General features: G+C 41.7%; 1 protein-coding gene across 2 annotated transcripts; it reads right to left on the bottom strand.

Moving 5' to 3' along the window:
- Window positions 1-727: 727 nt before the first annotated feature.
- On the bottom strand, window positions 728-22,920 carry BRAP (BRCA1 associated protein). 2 transcript variants are annotated; one of them, XM_087828607.1, is made up of 13 exons: window positions 22,717-22,874; window positions 20,806-20,967; window positions 19,926-20,124; window positions 18,588-18,777; window positions 13,795-13,908; window positions 12,801-12,949; window positions 11,779-11,854; window positions 11,195-11,333; window positions 10,722-10,831; window positions 9,119-9,193; window positions 8,490-8,579; window positions 5,170-5,273; window positions 728-3,109 (listed from the first exon to the last, which is right to left on the bottom strand). In XM_087828607.1, exons 1-13 carry the CDS (start codon window positions 22,796-22,798, stop codon window positions 2,746-2,748), a joined length of 1,854 nt encoding a protein of 617 aa, XP_087684733.1. In that variant the 5' UTR covers window positions 22,799-22,874; the 3' UTR covers window positions 728-2,745. The 2 variants fall into 2 exon arrangements, with proteins under 2 accessions (XP_087684733.1, XP_016058566.1); XM_016203080.2 differs by lacking the exon at window positions 9,119-9,193 and having other exon boundaries at window positions 22,717-22,920.
- Between the last annotated feature and the right edge of the window lie 164 nt (window positions 22,921-23,084).

Here is a 23,084-nt window from a genome sequence, read left to right as displayed (position 1 = left end):
AGTACCACAGCAGAATCACCGAGACAGGTTTTATCCTGGAGAAAACGAAATAGCTTTCCTCAAATGTTTGAGTGGCTTTCCTTTTTTTAGATAAGCCCAATGGACTTCATTACATGAGCCAGAGCTTGCCACCAGACCAAGCAATGTGGCATCAAGCACAGTGGCCAAATCTTAAGGGTGGTGTTTGTAGCTTGTGGATCCCAATTGCACTGGGAGAGGGGTTTCCAAGTGGTGACAGAAGGTTTGTTCATTCGTGATCTGCCAAGTTCTCCACACTCGGCTGGCTACTTGTTTCTCAGCCCTTTTGATGAGGACACTTTCATGGTGCAAGCAAGGAGGGGGTGGTTGCCTCCGTGCTTTATCTTACCCAGTGTATCCTAACAAGTCACATTTGTAATAGTTTCCAAAAATAAAGCAATCTCAGCATCAGGTTGGGTCTGGGAAAGTCTTAGGTGTATAAATTCATGGCTTTTAGTTTTCATGAGTTGCGCCTGCGTCTTCTCCTACTGCAAACCTCCGAATTAAAATAATTCCTCATCTCCTGTCTCTTTTCAGGTACTTATTGATAGTTAGGGAAGTTGGAGCAAAGGGAGGAAAGATGAATATAATCTGGCTGCTCACTACATTGTTGTGATGTTGAAATTCAGGCCACTGATACGTTCTTACAGTATTTAGATACAAACTCCCAGCAAATGTCAGAGAGACACAAATTTCACATGAAACAGAATTATTTCAAAGTTTGGTTACTTTAATGCAATGTCACTGTTCAAAGTAGTAAGGGTATGTTACGTGGTTCATTTCCACCCTGAAGAAAACACTGACAGTTTCTATCATATGTAATTTTGTCAAATCCAAACGTAACTCTTTAACTGGTTTTTAAAAAACATTTTCTTTACATATCTTAATAAGATATTTTCTGCCACATTTTTTAGAAACCTTCAAGTGGTTTGGAAACATTTGCCTATTTGCTCATTCCTCTGGGTACAGCCTTTCAGAGCACTTATCCCACCTGTACAGAAAATCTGCCTTCTCCCAGCTGGTGGTAGAGCTGCTTGATGGAGGTGATCACAGGGAAACGGGGAGTGTGCGAACTTTGTAAACTACTTGTAATTCTCTTCATTAGTATGCTACGATCCACCCCAGCTTCTGCAAGGTCAGACATGCAAGACAAGTACTTGGCCAAAAAAGCAGGATTCTAACTAGTGTAAAAATAGATTTTAAATAAAATAGAATCTCTATAGGAAAGAGAATTAGGTTATGCTTTACATTCCCACTCTCGCTCTAAGATATCTGTGATATCTGGTAAGTCCAAGGACTTACAGACAGTCTGTCCTATGTAAAAATTGAGAATGTCTAAGTACATTCATTTTGCAAAGTTACAGGTAAGGTTCTTTGGGAAATGCTGCAGCACATCCCACAACAATGGGTGGTGATTAGGAAAACAGTTGGTGTGCTAACAAGGAACTTGTAAGACATTTAGGTCAAAGGGGATGAGGCTTAACCATAGGCTAAAAAATTCTGAAATGGGGTAATTTGAACTTTGGATAATTATAAAGCAGAAAACAAACTCATCATTTAACAGTATGTATTAATCTATCCAGCTTACCTCTTTTGGAAACTAAATTCCAACGGCTCTTAGTTTAATTTTGCTTATTACTGCATATTATGAATTATTTGACATTTATGTTTCTAGAGAAAGTACACAGCTCCTCTGTTGGCCCACAACAAGCATCACATGACTGTTTTAAAGGGGGCTCTGTTAAAATTCTAATTTTCGGATTTAGAAACAGCCTTTGGTTATAGCTTGAAAGCATAATTGAAAATCTGCCCAAGCTCCCTCTAGCCGCAACCTGAACATGCAGCCCAATCTTTTGTAAACATTCAAAAAATACTGATCCCAGCAAAATACACAATCAGCTAGTCAGAGGCCTCACTCTACATTTTCACATGGATGATAAATCTGCCTGCTCATTCTTGCTGGATGCAAGGAAATTCACTCTGTGATTTGAGTCTTGGAGTCACCGATTAAGTCTCCTCCTTATTTGAGGTTTATAGGGAGGTGTAGAGTCATCAAAAACAAAGTGGAAACACCACCATTTTTCCTACACTGGGTCTACTCAGTCTGCCCCGGGTTGTTTGTTTTTCCTGGCTAGCCCTAGAGCAAGAAGATATGGCTGCTGGAGACAAGCCAGTGCCTGGTTTACAGGCCCAGTCTCTTTCATATAACATTCAACCAGTGCTTGAAGCAATTCCCCAGAGGCAGGGAGGGATGACAATATGAGACTAATGCTCCAGAATTTTCATAAATCCTCAGTTGCCAATGCAAACCTCTCTCTAAGGCAGCTGCTATGACTCAGGGAGGTTTGGTGCTTTAGTACCAGGGAACGTTACCCACCAACCCCAGAACTGAATGTCAAAAACACCAACTCAATAAATACAACGGAAAAACGCACAGCAGATTTGGGGCATTGAGTAGGAAGGCAAAATGGCCATTAGAATGTCTGAGGTTAGTGAACTATTAGGTTGAAAAACCAGTCACCTTTGAAAATACCGCCCCTTCCATCCGTTCTCCTAGCCATCAACCCTCTACATTCATTACACCAAACACCAGCAAATGAAAACACCCAAACAACTGCAGCCTGATCCTCACTTGTACTTATTTAGGGCCCACCCTCACATTTAGGCCCCAGCACACCCTCGCTGTGCCAGGGAAAGCAGTCTCAGGGACACCTGTTTCTGTGAAGGTCACTTGCCCCTCTTGCTGCGGCCCTTCCTGGAGGGCAGCTTCCCACTGCCCCCGGAAGAGGGGGGGCTTGAGGCCGAGGCCATGGCAATGTTGATCTGTCCCTCCTGGATCTCCTGGCGGGTCTCAGCAGGCAGGTGGTTGATCTTCTGCTGCGCCTCCAGGTAGAACATGACATCACGCAGCTGCTCCTGGATCTCGGTGATCTGCAGATCCTTCTGGTCACAGGTCTCCTTCAAAACCCTCTCCTCCTCCTTCAGCTTGTTCTGCAGGAGGACCTGATTGGCTCGCAAACACTTGTTCATTTCCTGCTCCTCTTTGAGCTCTGTGGTGAGTTTGGCTACTTTTGTGTTTAGCTGAGTGCACCTTTTGCAAAACAAAGGAAGACAAAAGCACATTTTTCAATTTCTGACACAGTCCCCTTTCTGCTCTGGGATTGAACAGAGGAGCCATGACCTCCGAATCCATTTAAGGCAGACTCCTCCCTTCCTGTTCAGACAGTCTGGTTGCTGCCATTGCAACAGCTACACAAAACAAGAATTTTGCTCTAGTTAACCCAAGTATAGCTTTGAGACAATTTTTCTTTTTTAGCATAGAAACTTTTCCATAGCAAATACTATTCTGTAATTCATGGTTTATGCTAAAACTTCTACTGCTTCTCTTGTTTTGTAGTCAGTGGTTAAATAGGTGGTTAGAGAGGATAAGTGGTGATAAGGAAGTTATGAGGAAAAGTGACATTCTTGGAGAGTCAAGTGATCTGACCTTATTGCATTTATTGGAGAGGGTTTTCAAACACAGGGAGTGCCCTACTCTTGATGCTCAATCTTACTCATAAGTAAAGAATCACAAGATTAAACATAATTTTTATGTATTAGAATGCCAAAGAGCTCACACATGGAAAGAGGGGCTCTCACACATGGCACTAGCGTGGGAACTGGTACAAGCTCTCGAAGTCAACTTAGAGCTAACTAGAAAGTCAAGATTTCACATACCCTTTGACATAGCTACACCCTACTTCTAGGAAATTGTCCTACAAAATGGATATACTCAGGACTGCGCTGAAAGACACATGGAGAAAGATGCTCGTTGCAACGTTGTTTACAGTAGTGTAAGACTTGAGACAACTTAAATGTCCATCTATGAGAACCACTTGAAACTATTATGGGACCTCCACACGATGGAATATTATACAGCCATGACAGAGGTCAATATACACCTAAATGTGAGAACATGAAAAAAATCTCCAAAACAGAGTACTTTACCAAATAGGACACCTAGTATTATTCTAATTTTGTAGGAAAAACAACAACTATGTATGTGAAATGTTTATACAGGTCCAGCAAAAGATCTGTTAGAATAAATATTCACTGGTACTGTTAATAATGGTAACCTCCAGATATCAGGATCGAGGAAAACTTCCAGTTTTAACTTTTTAATTCTTTAATACAATTCAACCTGAAAGTGTAGGAGGATTTCTGGTTTTTATTTCTACTAATTTTGTAGTGTTTTTATAACAGTTTAAAAAAAACCCACCTTTGGTAAAGAGTTTCTGTTTGTAGTGACGAAAAATTTTGGAAACAGATGGTCGTAACAGTTGTATAATATTGTGAATGTACTTAATGCCACTGAACTGTACATTTAAAAACGGTAAATGGAAAATTTGTGTTACATAGATTCTTACCACACACACACAAAAAACTATTTTAAAAAATTCAACATTAGACAATGGGGAAAATACATGAAGGGTATACGGGAACTCTGTGCTATCCTTACAACCTCTGTAAATCTATACTTATTCCAAGATAAAAGGTCTATTTAAAAAAATCATTTAAAAGAACAATTAGCCCCCTTAAATTTATTTTTATCTATTTATCTAGAGATAAAAATCCAATTATTTTTGTGAGTATGACTTAAACGAGAAAGGCAATTTCAATCAGTCACTATCTTCCCACATAACAGCAGCAGAGTTAAACTGTCGTCTCGCCATGCTGTTCATGAGTCTTTTGCTCCATAGTTAACACCTTTGGCCTTTAATTCCTGTCCAAGGTTGGGACACATGCCATCTCCAGCTTAGACACAGTCTTTCCTAAATGCCATTTCTCAGCCACCATGGCTCAGAGAAGTTACAGGCTGTGCACACAAGGAAATTGCTTTCTTCAGGCAAATGTGGAAGATATCTGCACATGCCGTTAGCACACAGATATCAGGAGAGAACACTGCATTCCTCACGGCATCCATCTGGCACGAAACACCATGTTTTTTAATAAATAGGAAGTCACTAAGTTTGCTACACATATAGGTAGACCCCTAAAAAACCTGGTGATATACCTGAAAATGAGTATTTCCTAAGGAATGATGGAAACTATCTGTTTTTGTTGCCTGTTAAGATAAAATACCCACTTTAAAGAACAGGCAATTATACCTACTTTCTTTCCACAGATTGCTTTTCTTTTAGAAGGTCATTTAGTCTGTGCTCCAGATTATCACATTTCTCAATTGTTTCTTTAAACTTGGTCTTCATATTGTTAATCTGAAAAAGCAAACAGATCCGTTTCATTTCACAAAGAAAAAGCTATGTGGTCTTTGGGGCTAACTTCTCAAAAATTTTTTTCCAATTACGTGTGTATAACTTTGACGAACCAAACACAGAAAAGGTGAGACAATTATTTTAAAGAATTCCTGTAATAGGAATAAAAAATTCGAGAAATCCTTTTTTCCTTACTTTTCTCTATACCAGGATGAACAAAGGCTCGGGAGCTGCTGAGTGTCAAGTGAAGCTGCTCGGAAGTAAAGGAAGAGTTTCAGCAGCAGAGCAGGGGACGGTTTGTGAGAGACCCTGGAGCAGGGCCTCTGCTCCCATTCCTGACTCACCATCGTTTCTTTCTAAGTCTACATTCCAAAAGCCATTATCCAAATGATCCAAGAGGCTCATCTAATCTAAGAAATGTGTGGTAACTGATTGTTTGAGGTTCCCCACCCCCAACTCTTACATTTCTCATGTACCATGAAGCCATATGGAACATAATCGGTTCTTGTTTTATTGAGTTCACTTATAAAGGCAATTTATTTGGAACTAATTCATTTTACACTGTCTTAAAAAGTAAGAGAACTGAAAGTTCTAGTGTATTATGTCTCAGATGGCAGCAATCCTAGTTGAGTCTGTTGAAGTCTAGCTAGGCAGACATTGGATTCACTCAGGTGTGAAGTCTACAGACTTGGGGAATGCACCTGTCCTGATGGCCTATTCTGTGTTCTCCATATATGATCCCATTAAAACTAAGAATCTTCAAGTGGGTATGAACTTCATTTTCTAGAACAGACTGTTCACATGCTACAACTGTACTACCTAAGGCATTGGGGGACAGGAATACTATTATAATTGAAGCTCACAGTGAATTTCAACCTTCACCCCCCCACACATTAACTTTTTATGAGACCCATGAACAAGAATCTCTGTCAGTGAAGCCCACGGTTGGTTACTGTTAATCCTCGCACATGCTCTATTGCTGGAGGTGCCAGTGGACAGAGGACTGGTCAAAAGGAGGACAGTGGCAGGAACAAAGGGCTGCATCATCCATTAACTTATAGATAGCAACAGTTGTTATTAGAAAACAAAGCATCCTTTCCAAGCCCTTTGAGTTTTTTCTTTTAGGGCTGCCCCTGCCTCCATCTTCCCTTACCTAAACGTAAACACAAGTTTCAGTTTTTAGCTTCCCTGCCCCTTGAGACTATTCATGGGCATGTGTTAGAGAATGTAGTTAATCCTAAAGAATCTTAAAAGGGAGAGAATCCTGAGCTTAGCTCTCAAGGGTCTGCACGAAGCACTTTTGTGGTCACGCTGGTAGAGCCCATGGAAAAACCCATTAGTGAGGCTGCTCAGGTTGCCAGTGCTCCTCCTCCCCGGGAGTCCATAACTTGACACCAAGTGGCAGCGACCTGTGCTCTGTCCTGAGTGCTGTCAGGGGCATGTCCTTCTCCATGTGCTCCAATCAAGCCCAACTCAGAACTTGAATGTGTCTGGAAAGGCATTTCCATTGCTTGGAAGGTTCTTATAAGAACTTCATCAAGAACATTTAACTAAACATCATTTCAAAGCTAGTGTTAAGCCTTCTTTTAAAAGACCTGGTTTCTCCTCATTTGTAGGCATACCCAGAAACTAGGGCCCCTGAGCCTGGCATAAAGTGAGAGCTCGGCCCTGCCTGCTAAGCTCCAGGATAATCCTCCTCGGAGGTGAGCCCCGAGCCCAGTTCTGCAGTCTCCATGTGAAGGCCGAGTTACTGGTGGGGATTCACAAAGTTATTCAGATAAGCACTGAAAAAATCTCAAAGCCTTTTTTTAATACTAAGGGAATCAATGAATTATGAATACTGTCTGTAGGTCCAGAAAATGGTTCCTGGCATCCTAACTATACATGAACCCTGCAGTGCTCACTGGTTTTCAAACTCCCTTTTTTTGTACATGCCGGAGACAAAGGGAGAACCAAGCAGGTGGAGCTCTGGGCCCTCCATCCAGGTTTCCACCAACATCGCACCACCTTTCTCTTTTAAAGGCTGGAGTAGTGAATGGCATCTTTTAAAAAATGGCATCTTTGTCAAAATCTGAAAACCACTGCCCGAGACCAGTGATTTTCAACCTTCTTCATCTTGTGGCACACATAAACTAGTTACTAAAACTCTGCAGCACACCAAAAAATACATATTTTACTGATCTGACAAAAAAGCATATAGGTTTAATTTTGATTCACTCACACCAAATGGATGCTGTCATTTTTTAAGTTGACAATCTAAGGGAAAAGAGGCCAGGGCCCCTGACTAAATAGGTATTGCACGTTTTAAAAATTCACACCACACCAGCTGAAAATCGCTGTCCTGGACCAGTAAGGAACCACAGTGACCACTGAAGTTCCAGCATTTCTGCCCAATTTTGTTCCCATCAACTTTGAAGTAACATCTTGCTGCCTTAGAGGCCCATGTTCAGCTCCCAAAGCAGCTGTTCCCAAGTTGACAAACCAACTGGCTGACTCAAATTACAAACCCTCATGCACATACTTCTATTTTTTAAATAGAATTACACAAGGCACTAGAAAACCTTATTGAAGTTAACAAACAACAACCTCAACCCCCAAATAGTAAAGCCTTTAAATTCAAGGTTTCTGTTTTCTTTTTTTTTAGGGTGCATACCAGGTATTTTATTTCTTCCTTAACTTATTATGGTCTAGAGCTCAGCTTGCAGTAAGAGTTCAATAGATTCTTCTTAATTTGGTAAGCCTAGGTGAGAATATATATCTCCTTCGCTCCCATTCTGAAATTATACTTAGTTGAATGCATTTGCAATAGAGTATTTCTGTCTCTTCCTTTTCCTCTTCTTGACTAATTTCACTCTCATTGTGGCCTAAAGTGCTTGTCCCACAATAGCGTCTTCACAGACTAAGTCTCTAATATAACGAAAATTCAGGTGTTTACCACTTCCCCCTGGAATCCTTACCTACAGTTAGGTTATCGGGGTGAGCCAACTGATGCCACATGCTTGTTTTCTGTTTTCTTCCCCCTAACTCCAGCTTTATTGAGAGATAACTGACATACGTAGAACAAAGGTTTCTTTCTAGAGGCAGAACAGTTCTTTACCTGTCTACCAGACTAAGAAGGAATATTCAAAGATTGCTGTGTCCTGTACTCTGCCTTTCCCCATACCGGCATCAGGCTGCCCTCCACATGGCACTTCAGTGGTCACTAAGCCAAAAACTTACTTCTTCAGCTGTGTCCTTCTCTATCCGAACAATCTTGTTTTCCCAGTAGATTCGTTGAGACTCCAGCTGGCTTGTTAGTAAATATGAATACTGGAAAATATAGAGAATAAACAAGAAGCCATTAGTCACTGTCCTCAGTCTCTGAAACACTACTAAAACCTGACTGTGAATGACCTACAGGAGAGTAACAGGAACCATCGATACATATTACACCTTGGTCCCGCTCTACCCACTAAAATACAATGATACTCCTGGCCTCCTGGGGCTTACAGTCTAGTCAGGGACAAACAGAGAAATGTACAGTAAAAAACTTAGGATTCTGTTCAAGCTGACTTTAAGGACCATGCAGTATTTAAACCAAAGTGTAACTCAAATCAGCTCATCTATTGACCGGCCTGTCCTCCGCAGGAGGCTGACCCTGTCTCTCCCAGCCGTGGGCTAAGCGCCTTTCTCAGCTCCCACAGCACTGTGCCTGTCATTAATGGCACTTAAACACCAGCACTTAATCGCTGGTTTATCTGCCTATCTTCCTTGACTGGGCTCTTTGAAAGCAAGGGTTCTACCTTTATTTCTGTATCCTCAGTGCCTGGCACAAGCTGCATGTTAAGAAACATTTGCTGCCTGACTACATGGATGAATGAACAGTGCTGTGAAAGCACAGGGAAAGGACAGCTAGCTTCTGACAGTAGGATGTGGTAGGACTTCTGAAAGGAAGTGAGATTTGAGAGAGGTCTTAACAGACAGGAGGAGAGAAATGAAGAGAGAGGTCTGATTCCAGAGAACGATTGGACTTTGATGTAAGCTGTGGATGTTTAGGTCTCTTCAGAGATGAAAAGTAACACCAATGAGGTTGGGGTGTAGGGTATGAACAGATGGGGTCTATGGAAGTCTCTGGGGTATTACATTGAGAATGTGGGCCCAGGTGTGCCAGATCACATCTGTATTTTGGAAAGACTATTCTAGGAGACTAGAAGAGCTCTAAATATGTTTGTAGGCTAGAGAAGAGATGGAAAGTGTAACAGAGAGAAAGGACAATTGGGAGAACGTGCGTGTCATCAGAATGCACACTCCAAGAGGGCAGGGAGTTTAATGCTGCATTCCCACCACCAGGTAGAGTGGCTGACAGACAGCAGCCCTCAATAAATATTCACTGAATGGACATACTTACAGTTATTATGGAAGGGTTACTTAATCTAAAAACTTAATGTAAAAGGTTTGAACTTTGGTCATATCAATATAATTTATTAATGGTAACAACATCAGCCTTATTTTAGGCCACTCTACTGATCTATCAGACCTCAAAAGCCTGGAGATGAGCAAGTGTTCAAATTCTATTTCCTCCCAAGGTTAAGGTATTTGGGTTTGTGTGTTTTTAAAAAATATACCTTTATTGACTTCAGAGAGAGGAAGGGAGAGGGAGAGATAGAAACATCAATGATGAGGGAGTTGTCACTGATTGGCTGCCTCCTGCATGCCCCCAACTGGGGAATGGGCCCGCAACCTGGGCATGTGCCCTGACTGGGACTTGAACCGCGATCTCCTGGATCCTAGGTCGATGCTCAACTAGTGAGCCATGCCCAGCAGGGCAAAGTATTTGTTTTTAAAACAAGCCTTTAAAAATTTATATAAAACAGGACTCATGTTAAACTTCTCTTCATTAACATAAAATTTATGCAACATCAATTTTACAGTAGACAGGATTTACTGCTATGGAGAAAAATCAGATTGTGCTAATGTTTCTTCTAATATACGAACACACAAAAATGGCTTTGTGTGTATAAGCTTCAAATTCAGAAAATATATACTTTGCGTATACATTTGTGTATATAAACCTCTAATTCATAAAATGCCAGCCCAATAAATAGGGAATAGCTCCTCGGGCATGGAAAGATACTACTGGGGTTTCCTCATTCTGACCAAGTCTGCACAGTTTCCAACCACTGCTATAATGCCAACAGGAAGATTCTTAACTTCCAGTTTTATGGCAGCTAGAGGACAACATTAACCCTGACCTTGAGGCAACTCGGATCATCACACTGAAAATAAGGCACAGTGAAACAGACTTTCAAAGAAGAAACTCAGGATAAAGATATTTTAATAATCCTTCACAGCAGTAATAGAACTTTAAAAAAAAGTTGACGTGCAGAGTAAATGACAAAATTAAAAGCCCAAGTTACAATAGTAAAAAGCAGTAGAAACAGCTATTTAGTAATTAATAATAACTCATCTTACCTCTAACTGTAAGGCGTCTATTTTCTCTTCTTGGCAAGTATCGCCCTCGCATTCATACTGGACTATTTTTCCATCTGTTTTACTTGCAACCAGTCGGTGGACATAATTATCTGAAAAAAGGATTAGTCGACCCAGGCATGTTTCTCTCAGAATGAAAAGGGTCTCCATGGTACTTTAATGGACAAAATTTTTGTTTTCACAGATCTAAATTGCAGTATTTCTTTAAAAGTGGGCTACATCATTTGAATTTTAAAAAGAGTGAGAGAGCAAGAGTGGAAGTATTAACTCCCTTTATAATGTGCAATGCAGGCCATTCACAGTAAGTGGTGCCCCACGCGGCTTGAGTTTGCCACGGCTTGAGTTTGCCACAGCCGTCAGCAGCAAGGTTTCAAGCTGTGAGAGAGTGGAGAAGTGCTGAGGGAGATGTTTCCATAGAGAATGAACCCGAATTAGAGGATGAGAGTGGTGCTCACCTCCAGCGTAGTCCCAGACACGATGGTTGGTGAGCTGCATGGCGTACGTGTGTTGGGTCTCCTCAAAGTGCTTATAGGCATGTCGACTCACATATCGCCCACATCCGATGTGGCCACATATTAAACAAATCCAAAGGTTCTGCCGAGAAGAAGGTATGACCTTAATAATATAAAAATACATGATCTGCCCCACTCACAGTAGGAAGGGGACCGACACAGATTTAGAATTGTTTCTATGGGAGTTCTGAATAAATATGTTTAAAACCCAAAAGGCAAGGATGCTTCTATGGGTCAGTCATTTTCTCATTCTGATTTTAATGGAACTCTATGCAAATAGCAAAGAAAATGTTCATAATTCATCAATGACAGTGCAGGCTTTTTCAAAGAACAAAGAATAAAAGCATAAAGTATTTTGCTTTGGAGTCAAATAATTTTTATAGTTACATTTCTTGCCTGACACTAGAACAACAACAACAAAAATCCGTCTTAAATCAGACTTTACATGACTTCAAGCCGGGCAGGGTAGAAGAAAGCCCGACAATTAAAGCTGGGTTCATTCTTCTTTCCCGCCACCCAGCACTTACTTCCTGAACACCGCACTCAAAGCACTTGTTTTCTTCTACTGGCTCTGGAGTCTGACAGTACCGGCAAACAGGGCACCTACCCAGGACACCATGAGAATGAGACAGATTAAATATAAAACAGCTGTCATACAACCCAAAAGCCAAACACTGAATTTTAAATCCTCCCTAATATACTTTTATCATGACTGAAAGTAGCAGTCAAAATACACTGTGGAACTATTTGCAAACAAAATGAAAAAATTCAAAAATCTTGATAAAGCAGAGGAAAAGGGAGAAGTCCTGATCTGCCTCATACCTTTCCCCACTCTTCTGTCTAAAGCTTACATAATCAAAGAATTAAATAACAGGTTAGAATTAGGGACTTGAGACAAGTTACTAATTTCGTTTCACATCTGGTTATCCATAAGGTATTTTAACTTTAAACAATCTGCCTCATCCCCACTTCCCAAAGGTTTAAATCATTTACAATGTATCCTATCCTTTCAAGGTTGTTCCTGAGAGTTGAAACTAAACTCTGTAGTAAATTTCAACAAAATAAATGAAAAGAAAAAAGTTAATGTACTTCCTGAAATGCATATGACCTTTTTCCATACAATGAACATCATGTGGAAGAAGATACCAGTGCTCTCTGAGTATTCAAGTCTCAATTTACAAAAAGCCAATAAAAATGGCAGCTACAGTAGTGGTTGGATAAGAAAACAATAAACTAATTCTTTTCTCCATGTACCAGAATGGTCTTTCTGAAATGTAAGTATGATCTTGAGAATAAAAAAGAAAAAGGGAAGAAAAAATAAACTTGTTTGTACTATACAACTAGCATTCTATGATACACCATCTCATCTGTCTATTAAAAAATAATTAACAGTTTATTCAATTCTTCCTGCCTTCCCTTTCAAAAATAATTGAGTTGTCATCTTATTTTCTTGAGATATTTGGGAAACCCTCCCAGAATGCCCTTCCCTGACATCTGGGGAAGGGTAATGGTGGGCTTGACAGGATGAGAGATGAACTTCTGTACTCACGTCGTGTCGTCCCAGCGCTGCAGACACTGGCTGTGGAAGCTGTGGTTACATAACGTGGTGAGGATGCCATTCACAGACTCGTCCATGCGCTCCAGACACACCGTGCACTTGGGGAGCTCAGTCAGGTCCATCACTGGTAGGCTGGCACCCTACAGTGAAACATCTCACATAAGCCTTGCTCTTCACCCACCAGTTCTAATTATTTTTCCTCACCAGGGGATATTTTTTTCCATTGCTTTTCAGAGAATGGAAGGGGTGGGAGAGAGAAATATCAACGTGAGAGAGACACATCGACTGGTTGCCTCCCACATGTGCCCTGACTGGGGCAGGCACCTAATCTAATGGTAGAACAATGTAACCAGAACTTATTTCCATGAACCTGATTTCTAGGTATACAGACCTTTAGGTCTACTTTGAAAGAAAAGGAATTTAAAAAATATAACAGAGCTGAATCTACCACTTTATAAAATGATTCAGGTGAGCACATATTGTAGGAAAGGTTCCCATGGAGGGTGGCAGATCAGAGCAATTACAAACTTATCAAAACAGAATGGAGAATGACGATGGGGATTAAGGTTGATATTTAAAACAAAAACACTTCCTTCAGGCTCCAGACAATGTTTTATTGATCTGGAGATGAATGCTCAATTTCAATAATACAGATAATATTCTTTTATTTTTTTTACATTTTTGGACAATTTTTTTTAAATGAGATAAAATTCACCAAAGTGGGTGGTTGTTTTTTTAGTATATTCACAAGTTTGCGCAATCATCACCACTACCTAATTCTAGAACATTCCTATCACCCTAAAAAGAAACCTCGTACTCATCAGCAGTTCCTCTCCATTCCTCTCTTCCCTCAGCCTCTGGCAACCATTTATCTACTTTCTGTCTCTATGGACTGGCCTATTCTGGATATTTCCGTAGATACCTTAACGTTCAACTTTATACCATTCTGGCATGTATATCAAATATAAGGATTATTCATACTTACATCTTCAGATTTCAGTACTTCAGCCCTTTCCACATAGACCAGCTGGCAAACATCATCTTCTATTGAGTTAAACTGGCGGCCATTGCATGCCATATAAAAACTATCTGCATCCGCCTAGGTACATCAATGGGGAAAAGGGAAAAAATTAAGAGCCTGAAAACGTGCTTTACATTCAAGATGCATAGCTTCAATTACTCTCTTCACTGGCTTTTAAAACTTATACTTAGGAGAAAGAGAACTACAGCTAAAAGTAACATCTATGGAAGCAGGAAGCAGGTTCACAGGCTAATCGAACTCTGCAGCTCAATATCCTACATCTCTACGATTCTTCCTGATACACGATGGGCTTACTGGAAAACAAGCAGCAGCTACTGATGTTCAATAAGCTGACAGCTAGTATAATTTTAATATTTGACCAGCAACGGTCAACATTTCCCTTGATAGCAGTATTTTTTCCTCTAGTCAGCACTTTCACAGCAGCTGAAAGTAAAACACTTATTTTTGCAAAGCTTGGAACCAAATCATAACTGACGGTTGTTGGGGAATAGTCGTTTTTAAAAAATGTCAGCATCTATGTTCAAAAAAATAAAGGACCAATGGAACTGGTATGGAGTGAAAAACTAACTCCTTTTCTTCAATAAACCAATAAACAATAATACATGATAGATAAGGATCCCATTAAGAGATTTTAAACAACCTAGTGTATAATACCAAAAGCAAAACTCTTGGCCAAACTCAAGATGAGCTAGTCTTTGAAATACTAATACTCTCCCCTTCCTTTGGAGTGGAAGGTGGATGCCATACGGAAACAGTCCCTTGCAAAGCGCATGTGCATTTGCGACTATGGACACACGTAAATCGAACCTTCTAGCCTAGCCTTAGCAGAAAGCAACAGAGATGACTTCAGTTTTTAAACTCAGCAATTTTTAGAGGCAGCTGAGAGGCCAAAGCTTGTCTGGATTTCACTCCGTGGCCATTAGCCCAAACATGGGAAGTTGTGTGCTTTGGCCCTGTCAAGGCTGCTGGTGGGGAGGAAGGGTGTTCTGCGAAAGGAAATGCCACATTGTTAACATCTAGGAATAGGTTCAAGTCAGTACCAGGCAAAAATTGTCCTGCAGGGCTACCCTCATGGGGTTCTGAATCTTAACAGCAAAAGCTTGTAAGCTTTTCGGCAGCTTTAAATGTCACCCTGATGATGTAGTCAAGTGTGGATTCTTGATTATTTATGCTTTCTTAATATGAGCAAGGGAGCGGAACAGCTGAGGAAGGATGACCAATTCTGACCATAGTTATATTTAGCGGGGAGAAAGAAGGGGTTTTCTTTCAGGAAACAACCTAGTGTATCGGGTACAGTGCATTTTAACTTCAAAATGTTAAAAGCTAGTTCTTGGATAATACTTCTCTCTAATACTAAGAGGAGGCAACCTAATGGCTTCTTCCCCCATTCTTTAAGAGAAATGGCTTTTCCTTGAACTGCTCATGGACAAGGAAGCAGCACAGTGAGCAAATGGATCCATGTACTGAATGAGGGCCACTGGGCAGCTCTTCAGGGTCCCAAGCACCACCAGGAGCTGCTGCAGCCGTGCCAGCTGAGTGAAAAAAGGGAGACCCCTCCTCGGACCTCCAGCTCTGGAAATGCTCACTAAGCAACTATGCCTCCTCAGAGGAAGGCACAAAGTTTGTGACACTGGGCATGTGATGAAATCTACTCAACACCAGATAAATTAATCCTTTCTTGAGGGAGCTGTTTATACCAAAGAAATGGACCTTTTGAACACTGATCTCTTCTTAAAATCTTGGTACTGGAAATGTAGCTTCACTTTTCCAAATACTTACTGAGCACCTAGCATGTCAGGCACTGTCTATGCACTAGAACAAGAGCAGGGGAAAAAATACATGTGGCTCCCACTTCGGCCCACCACTGATATGCACAAAACAGCCTGAAGCTAACTGCAGAATACACAGAAGAAACAACTCTTTTATTTAAAATGCTAGCATTGTATAGAGCCCACAATTTAAAGAAACCCGGCTTCTGTTTTTTTCCTGGTCCTTGTTCCTACTGTTTTCAGAATAAATTCAAGAAAAAGAAAACTCCATTATGATCAAGGTTCCTTTACTGTCATGATCACTATAGTATTGAGACCATCTTTTCACTTCTCAAAATAGGGCTCTTCAAGGCTATCCTCAGCACCCACGTGAAAACGAGCCAACACACTACAAAACCAAACCCCTCCTGCCTTCCTGTGCCCTGATGAATTACAAATTAACTAGAGACTAGGTTTCCTCAAGGTCACAGTACAACTCTGTAAGCACATCTCTTTATAACACCTCCAGCATAAAGCCGAGGCCAAAAGAAAATTCAAGAGATTATAAAAGATATAAGAAGGCCCATTAGTTCTTAATAAGAAGTCTCTGATGAGAAAAAGAAAGGAGTGAGAATACAGTTAGCTGCCCAGGCTATGCAGTCAGACCACCTGGGTTTGAATTCCTAACTCTGGCACTTACTAGCTGTGTAGTTTTGGGCAAGTGACTTAGCCACATTTGTCTCAATTACAAAAGTACCAAAACAACAGCTACCCCATGGCACTGTTGAGAGGATTCAAGGAGCGAATGTATGAAAAGCACTTAGCACAGGCCTGGCATCTATGTAGTAAGTGTTCAACATTTGGTAGCTACTGAGTCTATTATTCTCATTAGGGCCCAATATTAATTTAACAACATCAAGTCTTATGGCAGGAGGGTGTTTTTAGGCCTTAAACAATCCCTGATAGGATGAGCCTCTGACCCAAAGATCCAGCATTAGTAATAAATACAACTCATGATACCAAGGTCAAGGGTTCTGTCCCCATTGGGAAGAACATGCAGCAAGCTGTTTCAAAGTCTCAGAAAACACCCACCAACTTGACAGAGGTGGAGAGCCAGTGTGTGAGTACAAAGAAAATCTATTAACAGAAAATTCCCACAGCATTATCTGCACACTATGAAGCACTTGTTACAGGAAAATTTGTGGGTTTACTAGGCTTCAGGCTATTTAACAAGTCTAATATGTTCTTAAACATTTTCTCCAATCTGTTTCTGTGACTTTTCCTGTGTTACATGCTGCCTTAATTGTTAAATAGAGGCAGTAACTAAATTATTGCCATTACACAATTTCTTGCAGACAGTGACTGTCTTCCCTTTCCCACACTTTCATCCCACTCCTGCTGGAAGAGGGATACACCCTAGGGATTAAAAGTGAGGCTCAATCCCAGTTCAGTCACTTATTTCAAGCAGTGTAACCCTGGGCAAATCACCAGCCTCTCTGCAGTCAGTTTCCTCATTTGTAAAACAAGGGTAACAACGGTACTTGTCTACTTCAATGGTTGTAGAGAGATTTAATGAGGTAACGCACATTAAGCACTTAGCACGGTGAGTGGTATGGAAGAGTAGTAAATAAAGGCTGCATATCATCATTGCTATCCTAATTTTCCATCTGTGACCAGATTTACAAGGATTATCATACCACTTGCCCATTGTTTGCAAAGCTCTTCAGTGATCTTGGAAGGTCTCTTGACAAATGAAAGCAGTTAAGCGTTTTTCCTTTCTCAATTTAAGTCTATGTCTCCAGGATAGTTGAAACACTTGTTTTAAATGTCTCCTTCAATGGTAGGGTGCTTTGAAAAGTTAAAGAAAACAATTGTGCACCCTCTTGTACACAGAACTCCTCACTAAGGGTTCTTTCTGTGGGCCATGGAACAGGTACACACTATAAGCCAACTCTCACTTCTCTTAATTTCCTTCCCATGGCAAATGAATGGCTGCTACTGCTGTCAACTCTGGATTTCTATGAGGAAGAAGGAAATGACAAAGTGGGCCTTGTGTCATGGGCTCCTTTTCACCCACAAATCTTGGTGACCAGTCAGAGGCAATGGCAAATGATCCTACAGGCACGCCCATTTTTGTCAATTTGCAAATTGAAACTGTTTATCTGGGCCGAATTCAGGAAACCTGTCTATCAATGAGGTGAGATGGAAGTAATTTTTGACAAAGCTGCATTTCAAAACTAATGGACAAATATAAAAAGCTATTTAAAAAAAAACAAATGGAATGAAACCTACAGATAAGGTAGATCTTTAATAAACTGGAAAATACCTAAAGCTTCCCTCATTTTTATATTCACAAAGAAATATGCATACTCATTAGAATGACATGTAAAACCAAGAGACTATCTTGCTAACATCTTTAGAACTGAGACACATGAAAAATGTTGCTTAATGCAACTAGTGAAAGAGTGGATGGCAGACCTTCTTTCAAAAAGTACATATTATAATGCATAAGTGCTTTTAAAAACTGAAAATTTATCGCCATTCTTTCAGTGTTTCAGTTTCTCGTTGCAGTGACTTCCAATCAGAACTCTAAAGCATCTTTAATACTTCAAGGAATGTCACAAAAATCCCTCGTCACCAAAAAATAAAAAATTAGAAGCAGGGGCACAGTGTTATAACGGAAAATTAATAATTGGTGTCAACTTTTAAAAGTTTGGAAACCATTGTTCTACTGGAATAGTTACTACTGGATAAATAAACAAACACAATCCTAGATTTCATACCCAATCTGACTTATAAAAAAGCATGGGTATGAATTAGAATTTAGTGTCTGCTAATGAATTTAAAAATATTTCTAGAATTACAATACCCTAGGAGATGCATACGACTCTAAAGTACAAAATGTTGTAAACCACACACAGCTAGTATCATACAGTTTCAAAAACACAGTTTCTGTGGCAAAGAGATTTTTAATATCTTAACTTTTACCTGTGCACTAAACTTTATCAGCACCATATATTGATTTGGAGTAGAGTCTCTGATGATTTTCATTTGTTCAATTACTTCATTAAATGGGGCGACAAACTTCATAAGGTCATGACTGGTCATTGTAGCAGGGACTGTGAGAATACACAGCATGGCACTGCGCCTCACATCTTCTTTTAAGGAGGTCATCTTACTAATAAGACAATAATTAGACTGTCTTGAATAGATGAGGTATGGTTAGTTCACACAACACTGACAACTTTTATGTCCAAGAAAATAGGAAAAAATAAAACTTGTAATACTTCACATATCATTTAACCTTATTATTTTGACTAAAACTCCACACTACATGGGTAAATGCAGAATCCCTTAAACATATCTACCATGGAGTTTAAGTTAAGCTTCAAAACGTTCTACATTATACCACCACTGAAATTTTTAATATTCTGTTTAAAGGCTTGTTATGGTTCCAAATCTGTATCAGGCAAATTGGCAGTTTGTATTTTATTCTCATTAGTTTTTTTAATAATCATCTCTCATTATGTAACTTGGAAGCACAATTCTAACTATGGACTTCTTTAAAGGATCTAGAAGAGAAAAGAGCTCTAAATATATGAATGAGAATTCTGAACCATGTGGATGTGACTCTGAAGATTATAGAAAGTGTTGCTGGGTCAGAACAGCTGGAATAGAGGAGAAGGAAAGAAACCTCCCTCACTACAATTTGCTTTTGAAATGCTGCAAACTCACTTCAACAGCTGCGATTACAAATGGCTACCTGAGTATTTGCTGTTTCCTGGTAGGAGTTTAACATACCAGTTAGGACAAGGACAGCCCTTAAAAAAGTCAGCTACCAATTATCCCAGAAGCTGATGGCCCAGCTTATATTTAGCCAAATGCTTCCTTTCTGTTGGCCTCCTGTAAGCCTTCTGCTTGGATCACAGAAAAGGGTAAAAAGAGGTGATGAAATTGCTATCCATTACCTGATTTCCTAGTTTCTTTCATAAAGATTTGGTGAAGATATGAGACTATTGCGATGTTATGGATCATTTATAATTTTTCTTTTCTATCTTCTTTCCTTTCAATTTTCCAATCACCTTGCATGCCTGCCTTCTCAGGGAATATTTTCCTAGGAAGGCTATTTATTTACACATCTCTTTTATAAGGAGAAGACCCAATCTACAAGATTAACCAAATGTAAAACATTTAAGAATTCTCTAACACACAAAAGAGTATACCATCTTTTTGAAACAAAATACCCACTTCCCTTCAGGGCAAAATATTTTTCTCTTCTCTAAAGCAAAAAATAGACCAACTCAAAAGGAAAAAGGTTTTTCTTACTTTGTCTTATAAAGATGCATAATACCATGAACTATTTCAACTGATGGATTTCCACTGAAGAATGAAATCTGGTCTGGAAGCTGTTTGGATGGAGAATCAGGAGCAGCATTTATGCCTTCTTTACTTTGATCTTTACTTCTCTGTGCAGTAGGGGATGCTTCTGAAGACTTTCCTTCTTCCATTGTAGCTTTCAGCTCATCTTTCACAAATCAAAAATTAGCAGGTTATAAACTGATAGGAAATATGCTGAAGGATTCTGATTAGGTTAAAATTTTGAGGCAGAGGAACAAACTTTAACAGAAATTGTCATGTGTTGCTTTAAGAAGTATAGTCACAGACAGCCATGTTTTGGGGGCATCTCAACTTGAAAGTGTTCTCTGCCCCATAAAAACCTCATTACTACCCTCAAGGTGGCTCTTACCATAATAAAAGCAATGCCATAATAAAAGCAGGTGCCTTACATCATGCACTTTTAAGTGGGACAAACATTCACAGCTATTAAGTCTGGAAACCAAACCTACCAGTTCTGACCACCTCCATGCTGGAGATGTAGTACACATCCACTCCCCTGGTTGGAGTGAGCTGGCAGAGCAGGGGGAGACACAACATGCTTATCCGGATTCATTCATGATCTGCCACTGACCTAGGTGGTAAGTAGCTCTCTTCACTGAATAGAGTTGTCAACCCAGCTTGTTAGGATTAATTTAGGAGAAATATTTGGGGAAGTTGAAATGTGGCTTGACAATCTCGTGCAAGGCACAGTCAGTAAAGACAAAAGTATGCTAGAGGTCAAAACAATGGGCTCACTGACCAACATGTGTACAACAGGCAACCAGGGGTTTATGTTACAAAGGAGAGTCTAGGGTTTTAGGCAGCATACCTGGGTTGGACTTCATGGTCTCAATGATCACATCTGTCATTTCTCGGCGGCCAAGGTGCTGATGTATGATTGCTGCTTTCTCCCCTGGCGACTTCCCTTCTAAACAGGCTACAGCTGAAGCTAGTGTCTTCTCTTTGATCTCCTCATCGGACATTTCCCCAGCTAAAGAATACACGAATGATTAATACCTGATAATAAAACAGGCTCCTCTCCACTCTTAAAGTATCTACCACCGGTAGGTCTCCCTTTTCTCTCTGCTGCTTTTCCTTCAGGATATTAAGATGCCTTTGCAGTGTACATCTCACTTCTGGGCTGCTGCAGTGCCCAGGAGACAGTCAATAAACACTCGGTGCAATAAATGCAGAAATGCAGGACTGTTCTAGGGAAATTACTCACTTTACACCAATTCAATGAGAGTAATGGCTTAAAGATTTGACAGCGACTACACCCAGAGGAACCAACCTTGCTGAATACCTAGTAAAGCGCAACTGTGTGTTGAGCCCACAATGAAGGAACTGAGTCATCATCAACAAATAAAACCTCCAAAAACCTTTAGGGGTGGTTTTCTTAAACACCCTGCCTTAGACTCATGATTCATATCATGCAAATCTGTGCTCACCGTCTTAAATCAATGAAACACACAAAAAAGGAATTTGGAGAATCGACTGAAATGTCCTTAATATAAGCTGTATCAGGGCGGAGACGAGGCCTGTTTTGCCCACCACTTACACCACACACTGGAAGCTCTTTAAAGATTTATTGAACAAATGACTAAATGCATCAGTGACTCACCCATGTAGACGTGACAATGTGGCTGGGGTAGATCTGGTGAAGGTCTGAAGTCAGAGATCACTTTTAGCCTTTGAAAAGGGCTCATCCCTCATTAAATCACATTTGGTCTTTAACTTGCAGCTCCAAAATTCACATGCTCGGGAAAGCTTCCCGGCTACACCATCCCCACCTGCCTCGGTTCCCCTCCCCGAGCCAAAGGGGTCCTCCTGTAACAGTTTTCCAGGCTTTCCTTCCTTACCCTCACCGTTGTAGTTCCACATTTACCCTGTAATTCATGCTTCTGCCTCCCCCACTGAACTGCTGGCTCCACCAAAGCAGCGACCGCGTCCCATTCTGCACACCAACTAAGGCTCCAGCAGCAGACAGGGCGGGCGCATGCGGTTAAGTACCTCCTGAGTGAATGCTATGGTCAGGTCACTGACTGAGGTCCCAGGAACAGTCAGGGCTGCATCCCCAACCCGAGGAGGGCAGGCGGCTGGCGAGGAAGACCTGGGCCTCTCAAGCCCAGCTCCCTGAACGAGAACACCCCCGTTTCACGCCTCCCAGATACTCGCGGGCGGGCCAGTCACTGACTCTCTGGGCTTCAGCTTCCCAGTCTGCGAAGAGCGGCACCCACCTAGCTGACCTAATAGAGTTGCTGTTTAGATAAAAGACACCGCACGCGGTACAGTGCTGTGATATGTGCACAAACGTTCGTGATAATCGTTGCCGTTGTTACAAGGCGCCTAAGTGGATTATTTTTTTCCAGGAGGAACGATGTAATTAAACCAGGGACAGCCCGCGTCGCTGGGAGCCCAGTCCCTGCCTCCACAAAGCGCAGAGGAAAGCAACCTACAGACTCTACCCCCGGGCGGAGACGCGCCGCGCCGGGTGTAAACAGAGCTCCCGGCGGGGAGAGGGGGTGGCAGGAGGGAGGCCCAGGAGGGGCTTCCCGGAGGCGACCCCCGGGAAGGCCTCTGAAGGAAGGACGGGATGAGAGGGAGCCAACCCCCTCTCGGCTGCTTCCTGAGGTAACAGCCCTCGCCGCGGCCTTTCCCGGGGCGCGTACTTTGGGAGGCCCAGGTCCCCTCGGGGCCCGGGCGCGGGCTACGGAGAAGGCGGCGAGGCCGGCGGACTCACCCGCGGCGCTGAAGCAGAAGCCGGCGGGGACGGGCGAGTGTTCGGCGAGCTCCAGTCGGATGACAACCAGTGACACACTCATAGGGCAGGCGCTGGCCGGCGCGGGCCCCGGCGGGCTCAGGAGAGGCTGGGAGACGAGCCGAGAGGCCGAGCAGCCTGAGGCGGGCAGCGCCGCCACCACCTCAGCGCCGCGGCCGCCGCCTCGGCGCAGCAGCTCCTCTCACCACCCTCAGAGCCACAACCACCTCCACTTCCGCCTCCCGGCCGCCGTCGCTGACCCCGCGGGGTTACGCATGCGCGGGCCCCAGCGCGCGCCCCGATTGGCTGAGGTGGCGGCTACGTGACTGGCGTGGCGGCGTGGACCCCGA

This window comes from Miniopterus natalensis, chromosome 20, assembly GCF_054644295.1.
Source record: "Miniopterus natalensis isolate mMinNat1 chromosome 20, mMinNat1.hap1, whole genome shotgun sequence".
In the NCBI taxonomy this organism is placed as follows: domain Eukaryota; kingdom Metazoa; phylum Chordata; class Mammalia; order Chiroptera; family Miniopteridae; genus Miniopterus; species Miniopterus natalensis.
Note: the sequence above shows the minus strand (reverse complement) of the source record. Positions and strands in the feature narration are given on the sequence as shown.

Coding starts and splice junctions, on each gene's coding strand:
- BRAP (XM_087828607.1), bottom strand. CDS start 22,798: ATGAGTGTGTCACTGGTTGTCATCCGACTGGAGCTCGCCGAACACTCG. Junction 20,968..22,716: donor CTTCTGCTTCAGCGCCGCGG/GTGAGTCCGCCG, acceptor TGTATTCTTTAG/CTGGGGAAATGTCCGATGAG. Junction 11,855..12,800: donor CAGCGCTGGGACGACACGAC/GTGAGTACAGAA, acceptor TGTCCTGGGTAG/GTGCCCTGTTTGCCGGTACT.